The sequence below is a fragment of the Phocoena phocoena genome, chromosome 4 (genome assembly GCF_963924675.1).
Source record: "Phocoena phocoena chromosome 4, mPhoPho1.1, whole genome shotgun sequence".
Classification (NCBI taxonomy): Eukaryota; Metazoa; Chordata; class Mammalia; order Artiodactyla; family Phocoenidae; genus Phocoena; species Phocoena phocoena.
Window position 1 is genome coordinate 29193011 of NC_089222.1, and position 26398 is coordinate 29219408.

The following is a 26398-nucleotide window of genomic DNA, read 5'->3' on the forward strand; positions in this document are numbered from 1 at the left end:
AGTCTGTGCCCAGGGCCAGAGCAGGCCTGAGGGGTACCATACACCCCACCCTGCGGAGAAACAAGTTTGGGGGTCTGTGAGAAACTTCCGGGATAGAGGGGCAGAATGGGCTGGACTGGGGGCCAGAGTGAAAATGTCCCAAAGGCACAGTCTGAACTGCCCAGACTCATCCAGGGTGGCTCCTTTCCTTCCCCCAAGTCCCATTGAAATTCCGGCCTCCAACACGCTCAAGATGCTGAGAGGCACTTGGCACAAAACCGAGCTGGGGATGCTCATTTGTTAAGCTTCTGAGCTCGTCCTAAAGTTATTTACTTCTGACCCTGGAGCCTCTTTGGGGCGCAGTCAAGATGCACGAGTCTGTCTCCTCCCTTTCCTGAAAGCTTCCCTGCTGCCAAAGCGCCCCTTCCCCGCCCCCATCGGAGTGCCAGGTGAACCCCTAAACGCTGGCGAGGCAGGTCCTAAGGAGGAAGTATATACTGGAGAGCACAGTGACAGTATTAAATGGCGTGAAAGCAAAGGTCACCGCAAATGTATCTTAATAGAGTGTCTGCAGTGAAGTGTGCCGCCTTTGAAGCGGCCGCTCCCCGCGCGCATTTCCATGGCGAGCCTAACGCGGCATGCTGATGCACCGTCAAACTCACACTTTCAACCCCAAAACCCGACTCTTTGAACAACCCGAGCTTGATTAGACCTTTCTCCTTTTCTTTCCCCTCTTACAAACCATTTCCTCGCCTTTAGAAACTCGCCATCAAACCCAAATGCGCCCTCTGATCACCGCAGAAAGCAGAAACAAAGGGAGCTGAGCGGCGATTCAAGCGGCCCTTTTCTTCCCTCACATTATTATCCATTTTTATTATGATCGGGAACAAGTGCCCATTCGCGTGGGTTTTGTTTACCGGAAATTAAATGAAAATGATTTAGTCCGCGTCAAACAAAAATATATACTTGTATACACAAGAAAAAAGGCCTGTTAGACGTAAATATTATGTCCTTAATGAAAAGCCTGGACGGGCTCCAGGCTCGGCCTTTCAGGATTTCAGTGCGACTTGCCCATTGCCATAGAAATCCTAACTTACCATGAAGATGCACCGTGGCGAAGAAACATTGCTTTGTGCGCGGGCCCTTTGATGTCGCAGGCGCAAGATGCGGGCACTCAGCTGCGCAGGGCGAGATTACCTTGCGAGCAACGCGGTGGACATCTGTAACAAGCAAATGAAAAATTAAAGGCGATTAGTGACCGACTATGCATTTTTATTTTATTTCATTATTTTGGATGGGGGTGGGAGGCAAAATGGGGCCTAGAAATAGAAGAGAAAGAAAGGAGTCCTGTTTGGAGAGGGGGAAATTTTTTAACATCTTCAGAAGCAAGTTCCCCAGATGCCCTCTGCACCTTGGCGGTGGGGCGGGTGTTTCCCGATGGGAAAGAGTTGTTTGCTGCCGACCGTGGGCCCTTGGCTAGGAGACCTCTGGGCCCTATTGTAGTGGCGGCGGGGCGGGAAGGGGATTGCAGACACCCTTCCACAAGGACGGATTCACTAAGGATGTATTTGGAAGATTCTGGTTTTTATTAGGAGTAATGAAAACAGTCCCTCTCCAGTTAGGATGTTATTTATCTGATGGAAGTGTGCGGCCACGGGGCAGGAGTGAGAATCTTCGAATGGTGTCTGAAGAGGAAAGAACAGAAGAAAATTCAGCAGAGTGACAGAATCAGGGTTTGTTTGCTGGGCTCAGCTTTTTAAATTGAGCTCTTTGGGGGCTCCCCCTAGGTAGGAGTACCACACCCCTACTTATCTCCAAATTCTTAGGGGAGTGGGATGGGTCTACCAAAACTTTTTTCCCCTCCGTTTTATTCACGTTCCCCCCCCCCCCCCCCCCAAATCTTAGCAAGAATTTGAAGCAGCACCACCCTCCCTGCAGAGGGTGACAGACTGGGAACCAGGCCCTGATTTTTTTCCCCCCTTGGCAACAACTGCACAGATTTTTTCTCTTCCCTGCCCCCAACATCTGGTTCCTTTTCAGGGGATTTGGTACCCAGCATATCACATACACATTCAATCTAGACCCATTGAGTGTTTGCCTTTAAAACATTTATTATTGCAGTTCATCTCTTGTTCCCCTCCCCCCCCCGCCTTTTTAAAATTTTAAACTAAGACCAACATTGTGCAATTTTTGACAAAGACCATCACAGAATTGACGTGATTCATCCAGACTCTGTAGCCTAAGCTGGATCCCTTTGCTGTGGAGGTCTGGCCTCAGTGACATCATTGGCCCATTCTGCACCCCCAATGCCAAGCACCCAAAAGATTCCACAGGCAGCTCCTCAACAACTGTGGGGTGTGAGGAGAGGGTGATTGTTCTCAGGAGGCCTCAGAGCATTGAATCTTAAAGCCCCTTTACCGCTCTTTTGTCTGTAATTCCTGTTGTTTGGACTCCCCTCTTACCCCCAGTATATAATGCATACAGAGCAGACAGACAGGCAGACAGATGTCTCTGTGTGCTTGGGCCAGTCTCTGGGGGAGGGGCATAAAATCCCTAGGGAAGATGCTGAACCTCCCCCTTCTTCCCTATCATCTCCTTTATTGAAGCGGTTGGAAAATTTTGCATCTGGGATTTAAATAGCTGGGGGAGGGGAAGTGTAGGGAAGCAAAAGAGGAAGGAAAGAGGACGGAAGACAACGGCTCAGGAATTCCCTCTGCCACCTTCCCGCCACAGGAACTTCCGAGGAGGCTCCGACTGGGAGCTGGGAACGGAGTAGTTATGGCTATCCGGGAGGCCCAGGCCTCGAGGAAAACATTTCCCATTCTGTGAACCACACAAGGACTTTGCGGTGTTACTTTTGCCGACTGCAGTGGCCAAGATTGCACAGAAACTCTCCTAATATGTTTTCTTGTTTACCTTCTGCCTGTCTCTTTCTCTATTTTCTTTATCCCAACCCTGGTTTCAAGCTACCCAGTCATGAGGGCGTCTGGGGGTGGGGGGCGGTGCTGGATGTGACTGTAGAATCCATATGGGTACCATATTGATATTTTAAGACAATGGACATTATAGCAGCAGATTCATTGAGCTCTAACAACTATTAGTGGTGACCTTCCTCCCTTCCTGCCTTCCCTGCTTCCTTCCTCACTCTCTCTTCAAGCCTCAATAACCCGGCCTAGACCTGGCAGTCAGGGTACGCGGAAGCAGCAACCGCAACAGCAACCCTGGTACCGAAGGCGGCGGCGGCGGGCCCAGGTGGCTGCGCGGGGCTTGGGGGCGCTGCGGGGGCTGCGGGGGCAGCGGGGGCAGCGGGGGCAGCGGGGGCGGGGCCCGCGCCCTGACACACGTACCATTCGCTCAGGTCGGCGCTACGCGCCGCCACCGCCGCCGAGGAGGCCACCGGGGGCTCGCGGCCGAAGTCCGACGAGGGCGACACGAGGGCAGACGGTGTGGCCGAGTCGTAGCCAGAGCTGGGCGGTGGCGGCGAGCGCCCGTGCACCTTCATGTGCTTACGCAGCGAGCTGGGGTGCGTGTAGCACTTGTCGCAGCCGCGCACTTTGCACGTGTAGGGCTTGTCACTCGTGTGCACGTGCGAGTGCTTCTTGCGGTCGCTGCTGTTGGCGAAGCGCCGCTCGCAGCCCTCGAACTCGCACCTGAAGGGCTTCTCCCCTGGTGGAGGCAACGCAGAGACATTAGTGCGCGTGGGCTGTGGCCCCGGCTCGGCCTCACTACCCTACCCCAATTTCTCTGCCATTTTTGGGAAGAGAGCCACCAAAAAATTCAGAAACCTCTTTCCCCGGCGCCGCAAGCCCGGCACCCCCTTTCCCCGCTCAGAGCGCGCCCCCTGAGCTTCCTCCTGCACGCCTCCCCCCCCTCCCCTTCTCCCGCCGGGACCTGGGGGGAGGGGACGGAGCAGGAGAAACAAAGACTCCATCTTAGTCGAGTTTCCTTCCTGGACAATCCTGATCCACTCCGTTTGTTTTCCTCCAGATTTTCTCCACCTGGAGCCAGAAGCACCTTTGCCCGGAGAATAGAGTTGACTGAGGAGCTCGCATCTGCTCAAAATTGCTGTTCCAGCCAAATGCCTTTGCTCCCCACTCCCCGCCCAGCGGTCCACCCCAAACACATCCTGGCCCAAAGTGTTTCTTAAAGTAGGTTTTGTGCAAACGCCAAAGCGATGGAATAATACCAGGATGCGCAGCCGATGCACACGGCATGTGCATGATGTGCATTCGTGCTGCAGGGAAAGGTACTCTGAGCAATTCACTTCAGACGCGATTTTTACGGGGACTAGAGCCCCCTCCCCCTTCCCCTCTACCCCCTGAGGGCAAACATTTAGTAGCATTCTTCAAATCTTGCCTAAACCGTCCGGGATCCCTCCAGATACTCGCGCCGGCAATAATATTTTATTACGCTGCTCCAGCGGCTTCCCGGAGACTCCGCCGCGGAGAGCCGGCTCTCCCAGTCCTAACTCACTGCGAGAGGCCGGGCGGCCTCCCTAGACCACCCATGGCCCACGGTCCGGTCTCCCCAGCCTGAGCCGAGAAACCGGCAAGGCAGGTTCTGCCCGGGCCAAGCGGGATCCGGGGCCATTCCCGTGGTCGCGGTGGCTTCAGGATGAGCGCAGCTGCTGCGATCAGGCGAGGCCTGGCTCCGCGGACCGGAGGGCAAGCGGGCAGCCGGGGTAGGCCCGGGAGGGGCTCTGATCAGTGGTGTGATGCCCTGTAGAGCCGCGGGAAGGCGCGAGCGCGCGCTAGGGTGGAAATATTGGCCGAGGACAGAGTCCCAAGCCGGGAGCTCACCGCCGGCTGGATTTGCTAGCGTGTGGGGGAGGAAAGGACCCCAAGAACCCGGAAGCCCAGGTTCCTCTGGAGCTGCAGATGCTAAAGGAAGGAGAGAAAGAAATGTCCGCGTGCTGCAACAAATGGATGCTACCGGGCGCCCTGGGTTGAGGGAGAGACTACCAAGCGTCTGGCTAAGGAGGGAGAGATGCCCGGCTGGTGGAATGTTGCCTTTGGGGTTGCTTCTCCCGCCGCTTCCAGGAAAGATGGGTGCTTTGGGGCAGGTTTGAATAAACAAAGCCCCTACTCCCGAGTCCTCTTGAGGCTTAGGTAGAGCCAGAGGTTTGCGCACAACCCTCGCCTCCGCACGGCAGCGGGTTAGAGCCCAGGGCTCCTGCACTGCGCGGCCGCTGCGTCCTCCCGCTGCAGGAGTATTGTTCGCACAGTGGAACACTGGACAGTGCTGGCATCTGCCGCTTCTCGGCACAGCGGTACAGTTTTATTTAGAAAGATGCACAATAAACCCTATGTGACCCTCGTTTTCTCCCCTCTGATCCCTGTTAGCATCTGCAAAACTAAAACTTTTCTTCCTCCCTTCCTTCTGTCTTTTCTTTCTAAAATCACTTACAAGAATCATGTAATTCAGGACCTGCAAAAGAAATCAAGATCTGCTAAGACAACAGAGGAGAAATAGAATTTGAGGTTGATTGCCACCCCCCAAATATCCCCCCCACACACACACATATCCCATCTTGTGACCGCCTTGTTGGACATTTATGTAAAACAGAAACAATGATTTCGTTCCAGACGAGGTACTGAGGCGAAAAAAGCAGGGCACTGAAGGTGATATGGGCAGCCTGGAAGTTCCAAGGCCCCTGGGAGGCCAGGTGAGGCCGCGCCCCCGCGCCCTCCCGGCCTCTCCCCAGCAGCGGGAGGAGCCCCGGACTCCTAGCCTAACTCTGCGCACCCCCGCCCCACCCAACACGCAGCCTCCCGCCCTCTCCCTCCCACCAGATCTGGGCGCTGAGCCCTAGGTGGGTGGGTGGATGGATGTGGAGAAGCAGGGTTGGGCCGGGATCCCGCAGCCCGCCCTGAGTAGCCTGGACCTGAGGTTGAGTCCTAAAAGGCCCGGAGTCTCCTCCTAGAGCCTCAACAGCCGCGAGAGGCTCCTGACCCGGCCCGGCGCCAGGCCCGCCGGACAAAGTTGTCAGTGGCGGGGCGGTTCGAGTCGCGCCATTTTCTCGCACTTGTGGCTGGGCCGGGCTGTGCGAGCATTCCGCCCCGGCGCGGTATCTTCTCCTCTGCCTCGGATCCCAGCCCTACCTCCCTCTACCGACTGCCTGGGAGAGTGGGGTGAGCCCGCAACACAGGGGTCCCGGGAAAGGCGGCAGGCCCGCGTCTCCCTCGCGGCGGCACCATTGTTCCGGGATTTCTGTGACCGCCGCAAAGCGAAAGCTTTCGGAGTGGGATCGGAGCCGCTGCCCCCGAAGCCAGGCCCGGGATTCAGATCCCGAAAAATCTCAACTCCTGAGAAAGCAGCCTATTCGCCGCTTCCGCGACTCGAGGAAATGAAACGCCATTAATATTTGAAAAGGCAATTATTTTCCTGTTGAATCGAGAACCGTCTTCATGAATAATTTGTAGTGAGGTCTATTGCCATTTGAGAAACATTTTGTTGTTGTTGTTTTCTCCTCTTTTCATTACTTAGGAGGAGGATTTGAGGGAAACGCCCAAACAGGAGAGGCTCTGTAGATTTTTTTTTTTTTTTTTTAACTCCGGTGATAATGAATCAGGACTGCCAGTGGAAAGGGAAAGGATGCACTTAGAATTCTGTTCTGAATAGGCGCAAACCTGAGCCAGCTCGGGCGCACTGAACTTGATTCTCTGCTGTAGGTCGATTGCACTGAGAATTTAACCATTTTCTGCTTCACGGACTTCAAACAGTAGGCCGGCAAAGAGCAGTAAAAGTTTGTTTAAAACCCCCCTGTCATTAAAAATGAGTTCCTACTCTGGCTCAGGACTTCGAGTCTACCTTCGTGGTGCGGGCCGCCAGCTCAATGAATAGGGAGCCTGAGGGCGGCGATCTGGGTCTCACTTCTGTCCTTCTTCCCCTGGATAAAAATCGGAGGGAGGGAGGAGTGGGGGGACAAATGTTTGCGAGAGGTTGTGGGGGGAGGAATCCTGGAAACAGCTCAGAAAAACTATACATTTCCGAAATAAAGTAGGAGACTTAAAAGTGGACTTTAATCTGGCCTCCGAGTGTGCCAATGTCCTAGCCAGGGACCTTCCCCAAGACTGAAGGGTTTGGGCGGAGAAGGTGGGATTTAGCAAGCTTCTTTCCCGGGTAGTGCCAACCTGGGTGAGTTCTTTGACTCTAATAATTGAGGATGTTTTCACCAAGAATAGACGTGCGTAAGGCAGAGTGCCAGGGAGTAGAAGTGGGGCACCAAGCTGGAACTTATTTCATCCCCTCTGTCTCCCCCATCGGTCCCCTTCTCCCGCACCCAAAATGGAGGAGGGGAGATGTTGACTTTTTAAACTTTGAGGAAGCCAGGGCAAGAAAACCCTAGCTAAGAAGAATACAAACATCGGGCTGCTAAACTAATTAATGTAACTTCACAGGCTGTTCTGGGAAGTGTGAAAACTTTCTCCTTGCAATTGCATTAATTAGAGATGTTTCTGGCCAGAGGAGTTCAACTTTGCAGGCTTTTGAGAGGGCTCCTTTTCTTTCTGTTAACTAGAAGTAACAGATATGGTTGACACATGTCCCCATTTCACTTAACAGCTCAGTAAATGACATTTAAGGTGAATGAGTCTCCTTGGGTCTCTGCTAAAGCAAAAGGGAGGGTTTGTGAAACGTCCCGAGTGTGGGTCGCTAAGGCTCCAAAACCGGGGCAAAATTAGCCCATGAGACCCTCAAATCCTAAAGAAGTCACTAAGGGCCTGGTGCGCTCTCCATTCAGGTGGCAGTCAGGCTGTCAGGCTGACTATTGGAAGAGTGTGCCTCACACAATTCCAAAGGGACAGGGAAAATTTAAATTGTTCCTATGTCTTTACAACTTTGGGGAACAGTGCCCTTTAAAATACCTTAAAATCAAACTCCGTAAGCAGGGACCACACATTTGCACACACAGAAACCCAAGCATCCCCTTCCCAACCCCCAGAGCAGAAACCTCATACTATCCTTCCCACACACAGCCTCAGGAAACTTCTGTGATTCTAATTGAAGGGCATAATTAATATTTTATGAACTTGGCTCATGGAAACACCAAAATATCCCCCCTCCCCGCCCAGGTGGAACTTGAGGAAATCCAGCTCCGAGGGCCCAGAAGAGGCCCCCTGCCTCCCCAGAGGGTCCGAACGAGACAGACAGTGGCGAATACTGACCTGTGTGAGTTCTTTTGTGTATTTTGAGATTTTCTGATCTAGCAAAGACTTTGCCACACCCCGGGAAAGGACAAGGGAAGGGTTTCTCGCCCGTGTGCACGCGGATGTGATTTACAAGTTTGTATTTGGCTTTAAAGGGCTTGCCCTGGCGCGGACACTCCTCCCAGAAGCAGATGTGGTTACTCTGCTCAGGGCCTCCGACGTGCTCCACGGTGACGTGCGTGACCAGCTCGTGCATGGTGCTGAAAGTTTTGGAGCAGAGGCGCGGGGGTGCGGGGCCGTCGGCCGCCAGCCACTTGCAGATGAGCTCCTGTTTGATGGGCTGGCGCATGTAGCGGAAGAAGGCGCCGGGACCGTGGGGTGCGGCGAGGTTCATGGTCAGGTTCATGCCCCCGTAGTTATGCAGGGCTGCGGCAGCTGCCAGGGCGTCGCTGCGGGCCACAGGTCCCGGCGGGAAGGGTTCGGGCCGTGCGTACATGTCTCCGGGGAGCCCCAGACGCAGGAGTCCGTTCAAAGTGCAGCTAGGGGAGGCCTGGGGAGGCTGCTCGTGAAAGCCCGGTAACACCGAGGGGCTGGAGGCGGCAGCGAGCTGGGGGCCATGGTGTCCGGAGCTGCTACCTGTTGTTGAGACAAATAGCGCGAGTGAGAACGGGTGGCGAGGGCTGAGCGTCCTACCCGGCCCCAGGGGGCAGGCCCAGCCCAGCCACACCACGGCCTCGGTGGTCAACGCCGGCACCGAAAGCCAGACTGCGGCGGCTGCGATCCGGGCGGACAACGCGAGGCCAAGCGCCTCCACCGCGATCCGGTTGGGCGGCTGTTCGGTAGAGCCCCCTGTCGCTTCATGAGCAGGAGAGTGATGGTGGCGGCGGGGTGGGTGGAAGGGGTAGTGGGGTGCGCAATGCTGAGGCTGTGGGTTGCTGGGTGCCCCTGGGCTCTGCTCCAAAGGGGTCCGACTGGCGCTCCGAGCGCGCTTTGGCGGCCAACTCCCCAAGGCCCTCGGGGCCGCGGCGCCCTGCGGGGGAGTGGAGGTGGGGGAAGTGGTGATGTTGTAGGTGGTGGTGGTGCCCAAGAGCCCCGGCCATATATACGAATTTCAGTGCCCAGCTCGGCTGGGAGAGGGAGGCCTGCTGCATCCTGGCCGGGACTCCCCGGAGCTCCTTAGGTCGGGGCGCTCACGCCACCGTCACCTGACAGCGGGGAGGGGAAAGAACAGCCATAGACAACTTCTGCAAAGTTCCCCCCCACCTCAAGTTTTGGGTTGTGACTTTTTTTTCTCCCTATCAGTCTTTAATGCCTACTTGAAATCCTGTACACTACAGAGGCAGCAGCGGGGCGCGTGAGATAGTGAATAGAGATTCGGGGCCGTGGCCCGGGCCCGCCGAGAGGAACAATCGCCTAAGTCGCCCATTGGCCCGCGTCCCGGTCCGACGTCAGCGATGACAGGCCCCTCTGCACGGGGACACACACACTCTCTCTCGCTCTCTCTCTCACACACACACACACACAGTCACAACTGCTCCCGTTCCCCTCCCCACCCCCCAGCTCGCGCTTCTACTGCTCATGCGCTCTGACCCGGGCGCGGATTCTTTTCTCTACTCGTGAGCCCCCTCCCCCTTCTCTCCCCGAAAGCTGGGCAGATCTGCTCTGCCTCGCCGCTCTTGGAAGTGAGCGGGGCTGGGTTATGCCTCCATTCCCCACGGCTTTGGGGAGGGGCGTTGCGCTGCACGTAAAGTCCTTCCGGGCAGACCGGACCCCCCAGCCCTGCTGGGGCCGATGGACAGCACCCGGAGCGCGGGGACTGCGGCCTGCTTCGGCAGCTTGTCCCGGGAGTCGGGAGGAGGCGAGGGCCGGGATCCAGGGAGGAAAGGCGGCTGCAGACTAGGAGGTCGGGAGCGGGGGCGATCCTAGGCTAACAGCCCTTGCGCCTAATTTTGTTTTCTCGCTTTTCCAAATTTTCTCGCGTCGCTCAGCTTTCTCGCTCTCGTTCTTTCTCTAGCTCTCGCTCTCAGTTCCACGAAACCCCTGAGCACACTTCGCCTTCCTACTTGGATCCTTTCTTCTCCCCTCCCCCTCTGTCTTCTCCCCACTCCATCCTTCCCACTTAGCCCTGCCGGCCCCTCCTTCCGGGTGCCTGGAGCGCCCAGAGACTGGCGGACCCAAGAATCTGGCCCTGAGCCGAGCCCCAGGACTGGGCCGGAGACGGTGATGACCTGGGAGAGGCTAGCTTCGAACCCACACCGCCCTCCCAAGAGGGCCTAAGAATCCTTCCCGCCGCAAATCACACCGACCAGCGGGCGACGGGCCAAAGAAATAAAGGCGAGGGGAGCGCAGCGAGGCGGAGCGGGTCCCCACACCAGGTCTCTCTCCCACTATCAAATTGCGGTCCTGAGCTCTGTATTGTGCCGCCGGGCGGAGCCTTTGGAAAAGGGAACTTAAGAATCGTTTCCACTTTGAGCTCCCTCTGGCCACTTGTTGCCCGCGGCCGGAGTCTCTGTCTCTACTCGCTTGCCTAGAGCCGAGGTCACGTTTCCCGGCCCAGGCTGTGAGAGCGACCTCGGGCCACGGCCTCCTCTCGCAGGATGCCCTCCCGGGCTGCGGGTTCCTCTGTCTTGGGGCGGGGATCGGCCGGTGGAAGAAACCTTCAGTGCTGGACCAGCCGAGTGTGGCGTAAACAGGGGGGAGTGTCCTTTGTTTGTGCCGACCGGCTAGGGCCGGCTGCATCGCCCGGCGATTTAAAGTGCTGCTGGCCCTCAAGCCTGCGTTGCACTCAGTAGCCGAAAATGCCAACCTAAGTTCTCTCGGGGCTCCCCGGCAGCCATAGAAAGTGCCCTCAAAGCAATGAAAGACTTGGGTTTTTAAGAGAAGTTTGAAGGATTGAGTAAAAGACCCCACTCCCCTAGCAGAGGTGAGAAGTTTGGACAGATTACAAGGAACTCTGATGAAGTTGATTGAGCTGCCCCAGCCATCTCCAGCACCAAGAACTATTCTTAAACATTTCCTGGTCAGTAAATAACGGTTTCTTTTAAATTTTTAAAAATAATTAACTTATTTATAATGGTTGGCAGATTCTTTGAGCCTTTCTTCATTTAATGCATTGTTCCTGGCTCAGTGCTGCAATTTAGCGAGGGATTAACTTCCACAACAATTTTCCTCGGCTTTGACAAGTCCAGGTCTTTTTGCTCCTCCGGCCGGAAGAGCTTAAGCAAGCTACCAATAGATGCTGAGTTAGCATTAAAAAAAAAAAAAAAAGTTGAAGGAGAGCATTTGACAGCTGAAGCCCTTCTGCTCTGGAAACCAAGGGCTTCCACACAGCAGTGTTGAGACTAGACTTGGAGGATTTGTCTCCTTTCTTGGCTTTCACCCTCTCCCACACTCTCGCTTTCTGCGGTTTATCCCTTTTGCCCACAGGTGCCTCCTCTCTGTTTTCCTGCCCCGTTTTCCCTTCCTCAAAGCGCTGGTTTCAAGGCTTCTCACCACGCAGGTGTCTTTTGAATGATACAGTTGTCTAGGCAAACCCATGAAGGGTTCTGAAAACAACAAAGACCAAAACAAAAAAACAAACCAGCATATTCCTCTTTGGGGCCCCTTGCCCAGCACTTTCTCCTAACCATTCATCAACATAGAACTTAGTCAGCCCCTCCAGCAGCACTGAGGCCTAAGTGCTGGGGCAATGATGCAGTAGTCCAACAGTGAAAATATTTTCTTTCCCATCCGATAGTTGGCAATCTACAACCTACTGTTCAGGATGTTTGTCAAACTAACCATCTAATTTGGCTTCCATTAAAACTCTGATTTGCACAAAAACGAAGCACTTAATATGTACACCGTGACCACACCTGCATCAAAAGCTTTGAATAATAGTACAGAACAGGAGTATTCAAGTTGTTTTAGGTTGTGGACCCTTTTGGAAACCTGGTGAAGCTAGTGAACTTTAATAACCCTGTGCTTTTGCCCACACTCATAACAGAAGAAGCAGCTATAACATTCCATTAGAAGGTGGCGAAAATAAAGATGCGTTTTTTCCCATCCAAATTTGTGGGACCCCCCACCCCGAATTCTAAGCACTGACTCCACAGACTCCAGGGCTAAGAAGCAGAAGTTATATACAATAGACTGTTACTTCACTACAGTCTCTCTTGATAAGTTTACCCTTGAAAAGCTTTGAACATGTGTATGGCTTTTTGTGCCAACAGTGAAAGGGCAGATACATCTGATTCAGCCAAATTCACCGACAGTAACCTGGCCCCATTGAGCTCCTTCCCAGATGCAGACTTCTTTTGAAGCACTGAAAACATCTGGACCCATCCCGGGTAGATGCTTCTTGAATAGTCAGGGGTCAGTTGACCTAAGGTCGCTAAGGTTACCTAATCTTTGCAAGTGCCTTGAAGCCACGCGGTTCACACCTTGGTTGGCTGAACACAGCAATGGGACCAAGCATTCTCCCAGAGGGACATTTCCTCAGGGACAGAGATCGGGAGAAAAAAAAGCCATGTTACTCACTAATATTTATAAACAGGGAACTTTGGGTGATTACATAAGGGTCTTCAAGGCGTATCTCTGAAATAAGCCCCAAAGCAGTATCCAGCTAATCACAGATGACAGATGGGGCACCGATGTCAGTGAGGCATATTTTAGCTTTCAGGGCCATTCCTTTGAGTCTTCCAGTGCCCAGGTAGCAAGGATTCCACGTTTCATTGACTATTCATTGGGCAGGCTAAGTAGTGGTGTCCCTCAGTGGTGCTCAGAACTTTTCTTTCAAAAGTTATCTCACCACACTTACCCCTAATACCAAATGTTTGGCTGAAGCATTCTATTCCTAACCATGCTGGGGGTTATAGCATTGTTGAGTCCACATTTCTGCTTGATTTGCAGAAAAAGAAAAAAAAAGATACATTTGCAGCTCAGAGATCTTCAGCAGAGTTTCAAGAACCAGTGGGGGTTTTCATGGGGGCCTATTTGGAGCAAGTTCCACCACCAGACTCCAAACATCCCTCCAGACCTCGAAATCATGCCCTAAGCACCTTTGTTTACCCAAGCTGTGACAAAGAAACATCATAAACTAAAGTGATTTCCTAGTCCTGCTGTATAGAAATATATTTGGTGGCCCTACCATCTGTTATAGCTCCTCATATCACTGGCTTAAGTGGGGGAATGTCTGACTTCCCTTCCTTGGAAAGGAAACAATGCGGGAGATTTCAGATCAATAGCTGGGATATTTTTTCCATTTTGATCTTTTCAACAATGCTAAATGATGATTATCTTGTTGCAGTTTATGCCCGAGCCAGGATCCCAGAAGCTGAGGGCCACTGCACAAAGCCTGGCCAAGCACAAACCTTGTTGCCTGAATATTGCGCATCTAGGTCTGCAGTCACTTGTTCAATCCTTTCTTCCCTGTTTCTGGCCAGGGTACCATCCAAAATAAGGGGGCAAATCCCTTCGTAGGCTATTCACAGACAGAATTCAAGATTCCTACAGTGAGAGGTTGTCTCTGGTCTTGCGGGAGAGAAAAATAACAACTTAAGCCCCAGGAGCCTTCCGTAGGTCCATGCCCACATCGCACAGAAGAGAAGGGGTCTGTCAGGATTTTGAAGATAAAGGAAGATATTCCTCCCCTCTTCTATGGAAGTTTGGGCTTTAATCATCATTAATGGAAGTACGTATGAAAGAAAATATGCTTGGATAAAATTTAATTTCGCAGCAAACCATCATTTGACAACTGATTAGGAAACATTGTTAAAGGATCTTCCAGACCAGCACTGAGGAATTAAAACAACGGAATTTACATAATAACCACATCTCTCTAGAGAATTTGCCATCAAATCATCCCAAAATAATAGAAGAGAGTCATTTCCTAAGTTGTCCATTTAACTTTTATTAAGAAGGTTGCATTTCCTACCAACAAGGGAATACCTTGGAGGCAACCATCAGCTGGTGGTGTAGTTGAAATGAGGGAAACTAGATGCCTGAAAGGGGAAACACCCAACCCTAAATCATATGCTTATTCTAAATGGAATATTAAATTAAATTCTTCACAATGAAGGTATTCCTGACAGAGCGGCTGTCAGTCACTCCCTGTTCAGACACCACATTGTGGGAACATCGTGGCTGCCACATTGCGGAAGGCTGGTGTCCCTGGTAAAGATGATGCATATCATGTAAACCCCATCACCAAGATCAAAGTCTGCTCCTTTCATGTAAGCCAATACATGTCAAACCTCATTCCAATCAAATCGTCCGGAAATGAATTCAAGATGAATATGTCATAGAATAATGTGACAGTGGAACTGCAGAAGGTCAGGGGTGGTTGTTTCAATGAGAGAGTCGTCAAATATTAATTCTAGAATGTCCAGATGAGTAGACATTGAGGGGGATTAGCTGGCTGCTGGTGGGACGTTGTGTCGCTGATTTGTGTGCAAATGTATCAAACACCAAGGTGTTGTTCTAAGTTTCATTGGAATTCAAGAAACACCCCCAAACTCACAACCAACATAACCAAAAGACCAAAAAAAAAAAAAAAAAAAAACATACAAAAATAACTTCCTACTTAGAAAAATAACTTCAGCAAACCAATATTCAAAAGAGGATATTAACTTACTTGACTCTTTCAGGGCGTTTCGGTAAAGCCGCATTCGTTTCCTCATCACCAAAGAAGTCTTGTATCTCATTTTCTGACTTTGAGCCTGTTTGGGAAGAAAAGAGAGACAGTCACTAGTTAAAGGATTTCCTACATGCTCGTATGGCAGGACTGTGTGGCCTGAATGTATGAGTGAAAGAAAGTGTTGGTCTGAAGATCTTTTCAGTGTTTTCTTTGACTATTTTCAAATTTGGAAGTGAAAGAAGAGTCTTCTGCTGGGAACTACCCATATTTACTGCAAAATAATATATCCTGGTTGATAAAAAAAATATTAAAAATCATCACTTCCCAACTAGATTTTTATCCGTAACTTATTTGTGGATCTCCCTTACAGGTGGAGTTAAGCACACTTTCGGTCAGTCAGTGTTCAAACGTCTCTCACTCCAGAATTTAAACTTTTTAATCTGAGAAGCCCCCCTCATTTTCTTGAAGTTCATTAATTAATTGAGTTTAGTGAGAAGGGGGGCTGGGTGTCCTCTGGGAGGTTAGCAGGTTAAAAATTGAGTTGTAAGTGTTGGAACTGATGGGAGAGGAATTTCTTTGCAGGCGTGTAGCTCCTGTTGTGCCCAAGGTGGTGTGGAATCCCCTAACCCTCGCATGGCTTCCACCCCCTCACCCATCTGGAAGCCATCGCAGTTGGTTTTTGAAAGTGAATATAAAATTCACCAGTTTGGGGTGGGGGGAGATTATTTCTATCAATTGGTCCTGGCTGTCCACAGCTTAGAAATAACCCACCCCCACCCCCAAAATATTTGCATTCCTTATCAAATTCACTTTTTGGATAGAGCTATCCAGCCTTTGGTCACCTGAAAACCTTAAACTCATCTTGGGGACTTCTGCATCTGTCAGGCAAGGCTGAAGGCAGTGGAACAGCCAAACAGGCGATTCACCCAGCCCCAAACCTCAATCTGGCCTAGAAAGACAAACAGTCATTGAAAAGGTCTCAGGCTGGACAAACACAGCAAGCTCTCTGTCAATGAGGACGTCTGCCTGTCTTGACACTCCAGCCCACAGAACAAGCAGTTGTTTAACTTGTTGAACCACAGGCCAAATCCAAGTGGACCTCTGCTATCTCAAAGACTTTCCAGTTCTCTATGCTCAAAGATCTCTTTCTCTCTCCCTCAACCGCCAACCCGGGCTTGAACTAGCTTAGGTATTTTCACCTTTCACTCCCCCTTCTTTTCTGGGTCCAAGCCTGAGGGGTGGGAGTAGGGGTTTAGACTCACCTTTTCCCAGAGGGTTTTATTTATTTTCGATTCTTTCTAACCAAAAGGCATCTGTCCCCAAAGGTAATAAGCTCCTTCCCGCACAAATCAGGAAAGAAAGAAAGCCCAAGTTTGCATTCCTACAGAAGGGCAGCGTGCTGGGTGTCCTTGCTCTAAAATTTCCTCATGGCAGGATGTCTGGCACAGGAAAAGTCCTGGTTGGTTGGAACTAATAGAATTTACTTTTTTGCTTCAGAGGGAAATGGGTGTGAGTTTCCCTAAAGAACTCTGTCCACACCTACAATGCTGCTCGAGCCCTCCCTTTAAGAGGCCTGGGTCCCTTCTATCCCCAGGTCCTGACAGTCTTTTGTGCATTATAAACCCACAGGCATGCAAACAAATGTCTCAGAGGCTGGACTTCAGGCAACTGGGGCCAACCTTAAGCTGCTCCTGTAGCAGCTCCATCACCGGCCTGTGCATGGAACCTGGGTAAATATCTTCTCCTTTGGTTCAAACTCTGACCCCACTTAGCAAGCCAGTCATCTCGCTGAAGGAGGGGTGAGAGAATCTAGGAGCAGCCCCTGGGCCCCTGGACCTGAGATCCTTGCCAACCCAGGGATATAAAAGCCCTGAAAATGTTCAGCTTGGTTTTCCCCGAAAGATTGTTCCTGACTTGTCTCCTCACACCAGCCCTGGGCACTGAATCACCAGTCAGGAGCACAACCTGGGGACTTACTGGAATCTGCCTTCTTTCCCTTGAGACAAGAAAAGAGTGCCAATGAGCTTCAGTAATTGATCGTCCCGGGGGAGAGCTATGAAAGTGGGCCAGTGGGTACAGGCAAAAGACATCATTTTTCTTTGGGGGGAACACCAAGCCTGCACATTGTGGGGTCGCCCTAACAGGCGCAGGCCTGCCCAAGGTCAGAGGTCATCTTCAGCCTGCTTCCCAAGCCAGCGACTTCAGTCCCCGAGACTTCCCCACTGCTCCACACAGATTAAGCCGCAGGAGCGCCGGCAAAGGCATGTCCGCCTCTCGACCACAGCTCGGCCGGCGGGGCGGGTGCAGAGCAGGGGTCCTGCAGGCTGTCTGGGAGCTCCCTGGCTAAAGGCAAAACGGCTCCGGCCTCTTCCCGTGGCCTGCTGTCGCCAGCTGCACCCGGAACCTCCCTGGCTCCCCTTCATCAGGCCCTCAAACACCAGGAATTTGGGCTGTGAGGCTGGGTTGTGCGACGGCCTTTTCTCATTCTTCTGTTCCCTAGAGGGAAAAGCTGAGGTTCCCCCAGCTGGGGCCTGAAGACTGGGCGACCTCCGTGTGCCCAGAGTAGAATCTGCGTTAGTGGGTCGCTTGAAAGACCAGCCTGGACATTTAACCATCCCTTTGAACACCCCCCCGCACAAACCGCCGGCGGCCAGACAGAGGAAGGGAACATGGTGCCTCTTCGCAGGTCGCTCTGAGGCCAATGCTGTCGGGAAAGGGGTAGAAATATGACCTTGCGATCCAAAGGGAGTTTCCTGCAGACGGTGCAGGCCAAGTTCCAGCCCCTCCAACGCCCCTTCTCCATTCCAAAGACCTTGCTGGCTCCCAGATGCCCCCATGGACCATTCATCAACCCCAAACTTTCCCTTCGGGGCAGTTCTAGCTTTGTTTCACAGCCTGACTCTGTTCCCGCCCCACTTGTCCCTAATTTCCAGGGCCTCCATGTGTCTAGGGTAGTGGCCAGAATCCCAGGTAGCTGCGGCCTTCTCCTTTGAGAGCCAGTCGTAGCCCTCGTTCGCATCCGGGAGAAAGAAAGTCAAATCCCAAACCCACAGCCCGCCGCGCGCAGAGAGCGGGTCCCAGCGGTCAGCGTCCTGAGGCAGGGCCAGACTGCAAGAAGGCGAGGATGCGGGCCCCGCAGCTGACCCAGCCGGCATCCCCAGTCAGGTAGCGGTGGAGAAGCTCCATCATCTTGCTGCCAGCCGGGGTAACTTGGCTCCTTTGACCCTGGAGAGGGGAAGCCGAGTCTTTCCCTGCCATCCTCGCGGGGGCAGGACGGAGAAGCAGTCTGCAGGGGCCCCCTCCTGCGCGGGCCCAGCTCACTCGGGGCGAGGGAAGCTCTGGGCCACGACTCCCCTTCTTGGGCCAACGGTGGGGCACCCAGGCGATTTACAAAGAGGGGAGGGAAGGCGGGCAGGCAACAAGCTGCCCTTGGTCCGCGTGCCAGTGGGAGCCCCATTCGTCCCCCTTGCACCGCCCCCCAGAAGAAGGGATGGACTCATCTCCAGCGTAGCCTCTCGGCGGAAGGGCCCCCTCCTCCCCTCAGTGTCAGCGGGGTGGGGCCTGTACCCACGGTTGGGGGGCTACGGAGGGAGGGGATGGGGGAAAAATCTAGCTGGGCCTCTTACCCCAGTGGGGTTTGGGTGCCTCCTACCCCGCTGCTGGGGGTACAGGTCCGGTCTGTCCGCCCCCCGGACTCACGCACTTACCCCACTCCACCTGTTGCCGGGATCGCCTCATTTCTGCACATCACTTTGAGGTGCCTGAGGGGGACCACAAAACCCTCCAAGCCTCTCTTTTGTGGTTCCAGCGAGGCGGGCATCTTTCATTTCTCCTTTTCCAGCTTTCGGGAAGCAGTTAGGGAATGTATGATGAAGCAGAAATGAGCCGTCAGGATGATATTTTAATGGCTTATATGTCACGTTGGTGCATGTGGCTTTGAACTGGAGCCGCTTGCGTTTCCTGCAGAGAGCGCCGCAAATCCCACTTGATAACTTCTACAACCCACAACTTTTTTTTTCTCACATTCACTCTTACTCTGTATATTTGGACGCGTTTCCTAAAAATACCCTCTTGTCAACGTTCCCCTTGGATATTCCACGAACAGGAGAGGAGAGGACTGACTTTTCTTTTTTGAAGAATTATTTTCCCTCTCCCCCTCCCAACGGCGTCTACCCTTCTCCCCTCAGGTCCCCTCCCTTGTTTTTTTTTTTTTTTTTTTTTTTTTTAAAGGCAGGAGAGGTGGGTTCAAGATTTGTTCTCCCTGGTGAAAGCAGTACAGCCTCTAGAGAAAGCCTCTCCTTGCAGATAAGAGTTTTACAACTGCAGTGGAGGCAGGATCCAAATTTCCCTTGTAGGCAGCAGAAAAGACTCTGAGTGGCTCCGATATATCTTTTTAAAAAACAAAGTATATAACAGTTTCTTTTTAAAACCGCCCCTCAAGCCCCATCCCTTTGCCTTCATTCCCCCATCCTTGTTCCACTCAAAGCTGGCAGGGAATTCGGGGGCTGCTGCACTCAGACTTGTTGCTGGGGACCGAACATTTGATATTTTTTTTCTTTCTCAAATTTCTATTTCCCAGCACAACAAGCGCAAATGCTCAGCCAGTTTCCTTCAGACACCAGGAAACCATCCCAGCTAACAGAAGTCCAGTTTTGAGCAGGGAGAGCCCAGGGAAAGGGCAGCTCAGCTCGCCAGCCCCAAGCGAGAATCTAGTCGATGAAAAGACCAGAAAGCCAGAAAGGAGGACAGGCCGACGCTGACCCTGCCTTCTTCCAGCCTGTGCACCCGAGCAGGCGACTGGGCAAAAAATGTTCATTTTCATCTTCCTCTTGCCCAGGCACTGGTGAGTTTCCTAACGGGGCCGCCTGTGAAAGGATGAGTTGAGGTCTCTTTGTCTGAGAAAAGAGTTTAGGGCTGTGATTCAGCTGCAAAGAAGCCAAATGAAGTTAGAAACAAAGGGCAAATTGAAGGATTCCGACTCTTGGCTTTTTGTGTTTTCCTTACTAGAAAATAATTAGACCTAATGAATATGCAGACTCTTCAGCTAAACCCTCGGCCTGGGCTGCTGGGTTTTAAACAGAGCTGCGGAGAAATGCAACCTTCATCCCCCAACCCCCCGCATCCTCATGCATTTTTTGAAATGCATAAATGTTGCTCGCCTTAATTGATTGAGTCACAGGGATTTTTTTCCCTGCTTTTAAGTGCCATACTCCTCTACCTTTCAACAATCATTTTAATATATAGTCAATGGCTCTTTGTGGACGGGACAAAAAGCAACTACGCGCAGTTGTTGAATAGACTTTGCGCTGGGCAAAGACAGGTTAATCGAGGGCCGCATCGCGAAAACAAGCGAGTGTTGTATGTTTGCACTGAATCCAAATGTCTGCATTTTCCTAACTAAATCAAAGGGAGTGTTATTTCTTTTTCTGCTCACTCATCTGAAGGTAAGTAAATTTTCTCTGGCGATCAAAAGCCTGGTCGGCAACAAAGACCGCGCCCGCTTTTTCCACCGTCCTGGTGTGGTGAGTTGCGGAATTTCAATAACTGTGACAAGGGTGACTGATTTGTGAACTAGAAAAGGTTTGAATGTCACAAAATTTACATTGGTCCTATCTATCGCAGATTTAAATACCAAAAAAAGTATTCGGGGATTTCTAGGGAGCTTTGGGCAGTCCTGAAGAACAATGGCGTGTTGGGAAATTTACAGTTTTACCTGAATGAAAGGGGCCAGGGTTGGGAACAGGAGTGCAGAGAGAGGGCTTAGTGGGGTCAGACACGGGAGACTAGGGAAAAGGGAGAAAAGAAAAGAATAACACAGGAAAGGAAAAAAAAATCGGCAACAATGTTTTCAATTTGCTAAAAAAAAAAAAAAACCCACACAAAAACAAAAAACCCTGAACCTGGAAAGTTGGAGCTCTCATCCACCTGTGCTTATTTTTTTGGGGGAGGAGGGAGCAGGAAGTCTGATTGATTTGATAACAGTGAGAAAATCGAGGCAACCGGTTATCCTCAGAAATCACATTTCTGGTAAAGAGAAAGTGGTGTGTGCCTGTGTGCTCCCGAGATCTTAAATTATAAACAGGAGGGGGACGAAGCAAGAGGGAAGCGAACTTCAAACGGAGCAAATAACAAAAGCCTCCTTTGCTGCCCTTCAAGGCGGGGACAGGGGGAAAGAAAGAAAAGAAAGTTGCTGAATCGGGACATTCTGGAAGTGCCTTAGCTGTGTTTACCAGCCCCATCCCCGCCTCCTGTTCTCGGAGACGCCCGAAGTCGCTAATCGCTCAGCTAAGAGCAGGTCTGAAGAAGGACAAGATAGAGAAAGAGAGCTGGAGAGGGAAAGGGAGAGGGATACGGATAAAGAGGAGAGAGAATGTATATGACTGCGAAAAGGAAAAGAAATCGTGGCTAAAATTTTTTTCCATGAGAAGAGGGGGAAAATTTGGCTAAAAAAAAAGTTGCTACTCCTGGCAGCCCTGTTTGTCAAAAGGGGATGTCAAGCGCTTTACAATACCTGGGATTGATGAGGCGGGCGGGCCAATGAAAGGCGCGCGGCGCCTCGGCGCGCCCTCCGTTGGCGCGGCGGCTGCGGGCGGGGGGAGCGCGGGCACACCAATGGGCGCCCGCGTCGGCAGCACGTGACGCCTCCCCCTGCTCCCATTCATCAAGGGGGGGACGGTGTCGTCCTTTCAATTCATTTATCTGCAGGAATGATTGCTGCTATCAGTCTCGCGCTCACCGCCCGGCTGAGGAGGTGAAAGTTTCTCCCCAGGAAGATAAACCGCAAAAGACAATATTGTGCATGATTTGCGCCTTTTCTTTGGCTTTTTCTTTCTTTCTTTTTTTTCTCCCCCTCCACCCCCCCTTTTTTTTTTTTTTTTTTTTTTTTTGCAAAAAGCAGAGGGGGAAAAAGAGTGAAGGAGCGAGGAGGCGAGCCTGAGAGAAAGGGGAGAGAGAGAGAGAGAGAGAGAGAAAAGAAAGGGCGAGGGGCAGTGGAGAAGTGAGGAGGGGCGTACGGCGCGAGGCGGAGAGAGGGCTAGCAGTCGCTGCTCCGGCGCTCACATTCCTCTATGCTACAAATCCGGGAGGAAGTTTTTTTGGGGAGCTGAGATGCTCCATGCCTTTCCCTGGGCAGCCTTGACGCGGGGTCCTCTCGGCAGAGACTGAGCGGCGAGAAAGTGCTAGCCGGGCCGGCAGGGTCTGCTCGGCGGGCGCCGGAGCCCGCCTTGCTCGCGGCCCGCAGCAGTCAGGCTTCCCCGCGCTTGGCCGGGCGGGCGCCCCGGCGCGCCGCGCCGCTGCCTGCAGGCTAGGACTTCGCGAGGTGGGTCGACTCCTCCTCCCTCCTCTTCTTCTTCCTCCTCTTCCTCCGCCTCCCGTTCCTCCTCCTCCACTACCTCCTCCTCCTCCTCCTAATTTTCCCTCCTCGGCGGGCGAGGGTGGGGGGGGCGGGGGAGGCCGGGGCTCGCCCCGAGCAGCCACGATGCTCCTGGACGCCGGCCCCCAGTACCCCGCGATCGGCGTGACCACCTTTGGCGCGTCCCGCCACCACTCGGCGGGCGACGTGGCCGAGCGCGACGTGGGCCTGGGCATCAACCCGTTCGCCGACGGCATGGGTGCCTTCAAGCTCAACCCCAGCTCGCACGAGCTGGCCTCCGCGGGCCAGACGGCCTTCACGTCTCAGGCTCCCGGCTACGCGGCTGCGGCGGCCCTGGGACATCACCACCATCCGGGCCACGTCGGCTCCTATTCGAGCGCAGCCTTCAACTCCACGCGGGACTTTCTGTTCCGCAACCGGGGCTTTGGCGACGCGGCGGCTGCAGCCAGCGCGCAGCACAGTCTGTTCGCTGCTTCAGCCGGGGGCTTCGGGGGCCCACACGGCCACACGGACGCCGCGGGCCACCTCCTCTTCCCCGGCCTTCACGAGCAGGCGGCGGGCCATGCATCGCCCAACGTGGTTAACGGGCAGATGAGGCTTGGCTTCTCGGGGGACATGTACCCGCGGCCCGAGCAGTATGGCCAGGTGACCAGTCCGCGTTCAGAGCACTATGCCGCGCCGCAGCTGCACGGCTACGGGCCCATGAACGTGAACATGGCCGCGCATCACGGCGCCGGCGCCTTCTTCCGCTATATGCGCCAGCCCATCAAACAGGAGCTCATCTGCAAGTGGATCGAGCCCGAGCAGCTGGCCAACCCCAAAAAGTCGTGCAACAAAACTTTCAGCACCATGCACGAGCTGGTCACGCACGTCACAGTGGAGCACGTCGGCGGACCCGAGCAGAGTAACCACATCTGCTTCTGGGAGGAGTGTCCGCGCGAGGGCAAGCCCTTCAAAGCCAAATACAAACTGGTCAACCACATCCGCGTGCACACGGGCGAGAAGCCCTTCCCCTGCCCCTTCCCTGGCTGCGGCAAGGTCTTCGCCCGTTCTGAGAACTTAAAGATCCACAAAAGGACGCACACAGGTACGGAAACGGCTGTCCTTGACACCCCTCGTTCCCTATCCCAGGCCTGGGACCCGAAATCCAAAAGTCAGCGGCGGGGGCGCACAAACCCGGCCTCGGTTGGGTCTGGAAGTCAGATTCCAGCAGGCAGACAGCGAAAATATGTGCTGGTTTTTAGTTTGCAGCTTGAAATTCTGGTAAAGTACAGAGAGGATCGGATTAGAGGGATCTAGGGATATAGATTTTTAAATGAGAACTAAAAAAAGGCGGGGAGAGCTGAGAGACAAACCCTGTTTTGCGGAGCCCTTGGTGCGCGCGAAACCGGGAGAGGTGGCCGGCTCCCGGCGGCGGCGGCAGCGGAGGCGCCAGCCGCTCCAGCTGCAGGCGAATCTAAACGTTTGCTTTCGGCCAACATCCCCTCTCCACGCACCTTAGTGAGGACTTTGCCAAAGGAAGGAGCTGAGGAAATTGGAGGAGATCGGATGAAGGGGCCCAGAAAGAAACAAAAATAGAGACAGAAAAGAGGGGGTGGCGACGGTGAAAGGAAGTCAGTCGGGCCTGAGGGGGCTTATGTATATTTAAAGAGCCCCGATTTTAGTAGTGACTTGTTTGTGAGCAGGCTTGAGGAGTCGGGGAAGTCAGCAGAAGGCGGAGAAGTCCGCTTTGTCAATTAGATTCTGTGAGGACTCTTCGAAACACCGAATGCCCTGAGTTGGCCTTTAAAAATAAATAGACCGGTCGGGCGCAGTTAAAAGAAAAGTTCGCGGCGAGCTCAGGGCCCTAGTGTGGGTCGGGCAGGCCATTCTGGGCCTCTTGGGCCAACAAGGCCGGGAATCCGGTCTGCTTCCCTGTCCTGGTTTGCCCGGGTGATTTCTGAGTACTGCGTTTGGAACTTGGCGTTTTACGCCGGAGCCAGGGAAGAATTTGCGGCGCCGAGATCTCGGCCCGGATTATCCTATAAAATGTGAGTGTGTATAGGGGTGGGGTGGAGTGGGGGCGGCGACGAGCGGGGTGCGGAGCGTCGGGGAGGAGGTAAGGGGAGGAGAGAAGAGCAAAACAGCAGAAGAATTGGCCCGGAATGTGAAAATTAGAAACCTAGAGCTAGGTAGAAGCTGCCTGAAGTCGTCTGTATAAGCCCGGGCCTAAAAACCAGCAGCCAGACCTGCTGCTACTCTGGGATCTAAAAAACTACCACGACCACTAATAATAATAATAATAAAATAATAAAATCTGGATCTAATTGGATTAAGGGTTAAAATAGTTCAGATGTTTAAAATTCCAATGCAGATATATGACTTTGTTAAAGATCCCGGTTTTGAGCTTGCAAAGTGTTAACCCTGGGCCGCTGCCTTTTTAATTTTTGTTTTTATTTTTTCCTTTTGTTTAATTTTTAGAAAAGAGCCGCAGGGTTTGTTCTAACCAGACCTGTCTCTTTCTTGCCTTTCGCACCAGGGGAGAAGCCCTTCAAGTGCGAGTTCGAGGGCTGCGACCGACGCTTCGCCAATAGCAGCGATCGCAAGAAGCACATGCACGTGCACACGAGTGACAAGCCCTATCTTTGCAAGATGTGCGACAAATCCTACACGCACCCCAGCTCGTTGCGCAAACACATGAAGGTAATCGCCGCGCTCTCGCCGCCCGCCTTGGAGCCAAGAACCCGCTCAGCTCTTCGGCCGGGGTCGGGCGGCGAGTGGCAGCCGGGCGGTGGCAGGAGCCGGCAGAGGCGGAACGGCAACGATTTCTCTCTGCTGACTGGGGCTGGGCAGAGAGGGCGGGGGCTGGGAGAGGAGATGGGGCCACCCAAGACCGTTCTAAATTTACTGTTTAATAATAAAAATCAAAAGAAGTGAGCACTCTTAGCAGAGGCCGCGACTGATGGGGAGCCAGGACAGCCCAAGCGGGATGATGCTGACGAAGCTGCGGCCATGGCGGCTTGGCTGGCAGCGTTGGGCAGAGAGTTGGGGTCTTGCACGCGGTCCTGAGCGCTGGCTCACCTAACCCTGAGCAAGCAACGTTCAGCGGCTGCCGTGAGGACCATCTCAGGCTCTGGCCTCACATCCAGCCTCCCCCTCCCTAGATATTTTCTTTTGCTGAGTCCCCGGGGCACTGTCCCTCCGCAGAGCCCAGCCTCTGCAGGGCCGAGGCGGGGCAACCAAGCCCAAGTCCCGCGGGTCCGGCCTCCCTGGAGTTCAAGGGGATCCAGGGCTCCTGGGGGAGGCAGCGCGCGGCCTTCATCCCCCCAGGCGGCCGCCGCGGCGGGTCTTTATCTCCGTAAAAACGCGACTTTATTCCCGCAGGTCCACGAATCCTCCTCGCAGGGCTCTCAACCTTCGCCGGCCGCCAGCTCGGGCTATGAGTCCTCCACGCCGCCCACCATCGTGTCTCCCTCCACAGACAACCCGACCACCAGCTCCCTGTCGCCTTCCTCCTCCGCGGTCCACCACACAGCCGGCCACAGCGCGCTCTCTTCCAATTTTAACGAATGGTACGTTTAAAATCAGAAACAAAACACCGAACAAAACCCTATTTAAGAGACTGAGCACACACACACATACAAAATATTACTGAAAGAGCCCTGAGCATCAGAAGAGTCCCCTCCCCACCCCCTAATCCTATTTTTTCTAAACCTGCCGATAGACCCAGGACCGAGTAAGAGAGAAGCACCAAACCTTTACATTTTTTTTTTTTTCTTAGTTTGGCAAAGGCTTGGTAGCCAAGGGGTGGGAGGGGGGTGGAGAAGGCGGTCGCCTGACCAAATGCCGCCAACCCCGAGGGCCAGTTTCTCCTGGGAATCTGAACAGGCTCTCTGGGAGTCGGCTTTTTTTTTTTCTTTCTTCTTTGCATTCTTGTAAATACAGAATTATTAGCTTAAAACTGTACTGTTGGATTCTGTATATAGTTATATCTTGGTTGGAACGGGGGGGTGGGGTGGGATCGTGGCGTTGTGGTCTTTGCATTGGGGGAGGGGGGAGGGGCTGGGGGGAGGGCGGAGGGGGGAGGGGTGGGCGGCCGAAAGCCAACTGTTTGTACTGAATGGCAAGAATGTTCTAGTAAATGTGTACCAAAATGTGAATTACTTTGTACGATTACAGTCTCCACGTCGATCTAACAGAATATTATTGGTATTAATGTGCTTTTTTTGTATAAAGTGCAAACATTTCGTCCCAAAGTCTAAGTACTTTAGTGCAGTAAGATGTTGTTTTCACGTCCTGTCAAGA

General features: G+C 53.0%; 2 protein-coding genes across 2 annotated transcripts; one reads left to right on the plus strand and one right to left on the minus strand.

Annotated features, from left to right (window-relative positions):
- Nucleotides 1-3151: 3151 nt before the first annotated feature.
- ZIC4 (Zic family member 4) lies at nt 3152-17500 on the minus strand. Its single transcript, XM_065875799.1, has 4 exons — nt 17474-17500; nt 14740-14824; nt 8145-8762; nt 3152-3645 (listed from the first exon to the last, which is right to left on the minus strand). The coding sequence occupies exons 2-4, from the start codon at nt 14807-14809 to the stop codon at nt 3152-3154; spliced, it is 1182 nt and encodes a 393-aa protein (XP_065731871.1). The 5' UTR covers nt 14810-14824; nt 17474-17500.
- A 4719-nt stretch (nt 17501-22219) lies between these two features.
- On the plus strand, nt 22220-25675 carry ZIC1 (Zic family member 1). Its single transcript, XM_065876372.1, has 3 exons — nt 22220-23201; nt 24633-24796; nt 25478-25675. Exons 1-3 carry the CDS (start codon nt 22220-22222, stop codon nt 25673-25675), a joined length of 1344 nt encoding a protein of 447 aa, XP_065732444.1.
- The last annotated feature ends 723 nt before the right edge of the window (nt 25676-26398 follow it).